Genomic DNA, 2,120 nt, shown 5'->3' with positions numbered 1-2,120 from the left:
CGCTCGGGGCATGTATCAGTGAATCTTTTGGAAACAAATACTACCTATTACTTTTCAATTTTATTGGAATAATCATTCAACAAGCACTCATGGCTTTGATGACGGTCCCGTCACTTCAATATTTAACCAAGGAATTGTATTATACGCATTTGGCATACAGTATTTTTCTTGCTTTTGTTGTGAACAGCGTACAATTCGCATTTGAGGGCAACCAGTTTCAGTTGCCAGAAAACCCGCGCTGATGAAGTACTATAGGTCATTATACATACTACATAATGTCACCGGACTCCTCGGAAATTTTCACGGACCATTAATCACGAAATCAGTTTCATGTTTAGGAGATGAGGACTGCTTCGTATTGACTTTCAGTATAAGCATGCTCTTGAAAATTGCCAACGTTATTATTTTTCTAGTAGGAACTCGCTATTTTATCATTTTGAAATCGGTGCACACCTCAAAATATATCATCGCCTGCATATAGAACGGAATGAAACTTTCAATTCAAGATCGTAAAACTATAATCCTCGACCACATTGGCTTGACCATGCAGAACCCGAATATGGAACAGAATCAGTTACCGATATTAAAACGGTTTATAATATGATTATTATTTTTTGTTGCGTTCCAGTTTTCTCCGGCCTGTACAGCCGATATATAGATGAATGGATGACCCAGGCCAGCAAAATGGACGGTCAATTAGGATCTTTTAGTTTTCTATTAGAACATTACGAGTTGATGAAACCATTGTTGGCGATTATAATTATGCCAATATGCGATCACGTCATAGATCATATAATTATACCATGGAAACTTGATAGAACGTTCAGAAGAATGATTTTTGGTGGACTGTTGATATCAATTGCTTTCCTGATATCAGGAATATTGGAAACCTGCATCAAGTCACAATTGCCACCTTTGCCAACGGAGAAGGAGTTGCAAATCAGGATATTCAATGGTTTTAATTGTACAGCTGTTATTCAATCGGATAGTCTTTCACCAGACTACCTCATAGTGAATCCTTTTGGAATGTACAGCAATAAACACGTACCCTATGACTCTTTTCATCAGTCTCAGTCTTTACACCTTTCAATAAGAGGATCTTGCTTCCCTCCAATAAATGAAACGATAGATACATATGGCGGTATTGCTATATCGGTGATGATAAGGAATGAAGATGGACAGGCGGTTGCATTCGGGACAACGTGGTAATCAGAGATCCATACGGCTCGGAGTTTTCGATGACTGTAAAACCAAGCATTGTTGCCGGACATTCAGTGATCAATAATCCTACCAGAATATATAAAGTAGACGTATCTGTGTATGATTTATACTTGAACGGAGCGAAAGTCACGAAACTCGATTTGGACCCAGGCGGGGTTTATTTGGTTACATTAGTCAACAGCACAGCAAGAGTTTTTGTAGTAACGGAACCGAATTCTGTGCATGTCTTTTGGATGCTACCTCAGGCTGTTGTGTTGATACTAGGAGAAATTTACTTTAGTATTACTTATGATCAATTTATTTATACTGAAGCGCCGATGCCCTGTAAGGTAATTGTTGCAGCATTTCACAATTTCTTCACCGCCATTGTAGAGATTTTAATAGAAAATATAGTTAAAATTGAAGGCATAGATGTGGATCATAAACTTCATCTGCATGCACTTTTGCTTATATTGTGCATGCTAGTGCTGTTTATAGTCGGAAAGAGATTTCGTGCTTTATCAACTAACAATGTTCTGTTTTAAAGACAAAATATTTTCATAATATAATAAATAATATGTATAATATTAATATTTGCACAAGTGCATGATTTCTTGCATTTTATATCTTGTTATACAACTCAATAACAATTATAGTAATATTTAATTTTCAATGTGTTTTCTCTGATGCTTTGTATTATACCATTAAATTGCCAACTTTTACATTTATTGCCAGATTTGTGAGCAAAATAAAAATATTTTTTAAAACTTGTACATCTTTCACTTTCACTCAAAAAGATGTCTAGAAATCACAATGAGAGTAGTTATAATGAATAGTAGAAATTGGTTATATACTGATGAATTCCCAACATTTATATTTATTGCTAGATTTGCAATAAACAAAATTAACTGCTCTTTTTT

General features: G+C 35.2%; 1 protein-coding gene across 1 annotated transcript; it reads left to right on the top strand.

The window, feature by feature from the left end:
- Positions 1-1,238: 1,238 nt before the first annotated feature.
- Positions 1,239-1,745, top strand: LOC113380583 (solute carrier family 15 member 2-like). Its single transcript, XM_026619768.1, has one exon. It carries the CDS (start codon positions 1,239-1,241, stop codon positions 1,743-1,745), a length of 507 nt encoding a protein of 168 aa, XP_026475553.1.
- The last annotated feature ends 375 nt before the right edge of the window (positions 1,746-2,120 follow it).

This window comes from Ctenocephalides felis, unplaced genomic scaffold (genome assembly GCF_003426905.1).
Source record: "Ctenocephalides felis isolate EL2017-DRISC unplaced genomic scaffold, ASM342690v1 CF-g0.4_SCAFFOLD_02229, whole genome shotgun sequence".
Classification (NCBI taxonomy): Eukaryota; Metazoa; Arthropoda; class Insecta; order Siphonaptera; family Pulicidae; genus Ctenocephalides; species Ctenocephalides felis.
This window is presented reverse-complemented; position numbering and strand designations above follow the sequence as displayed.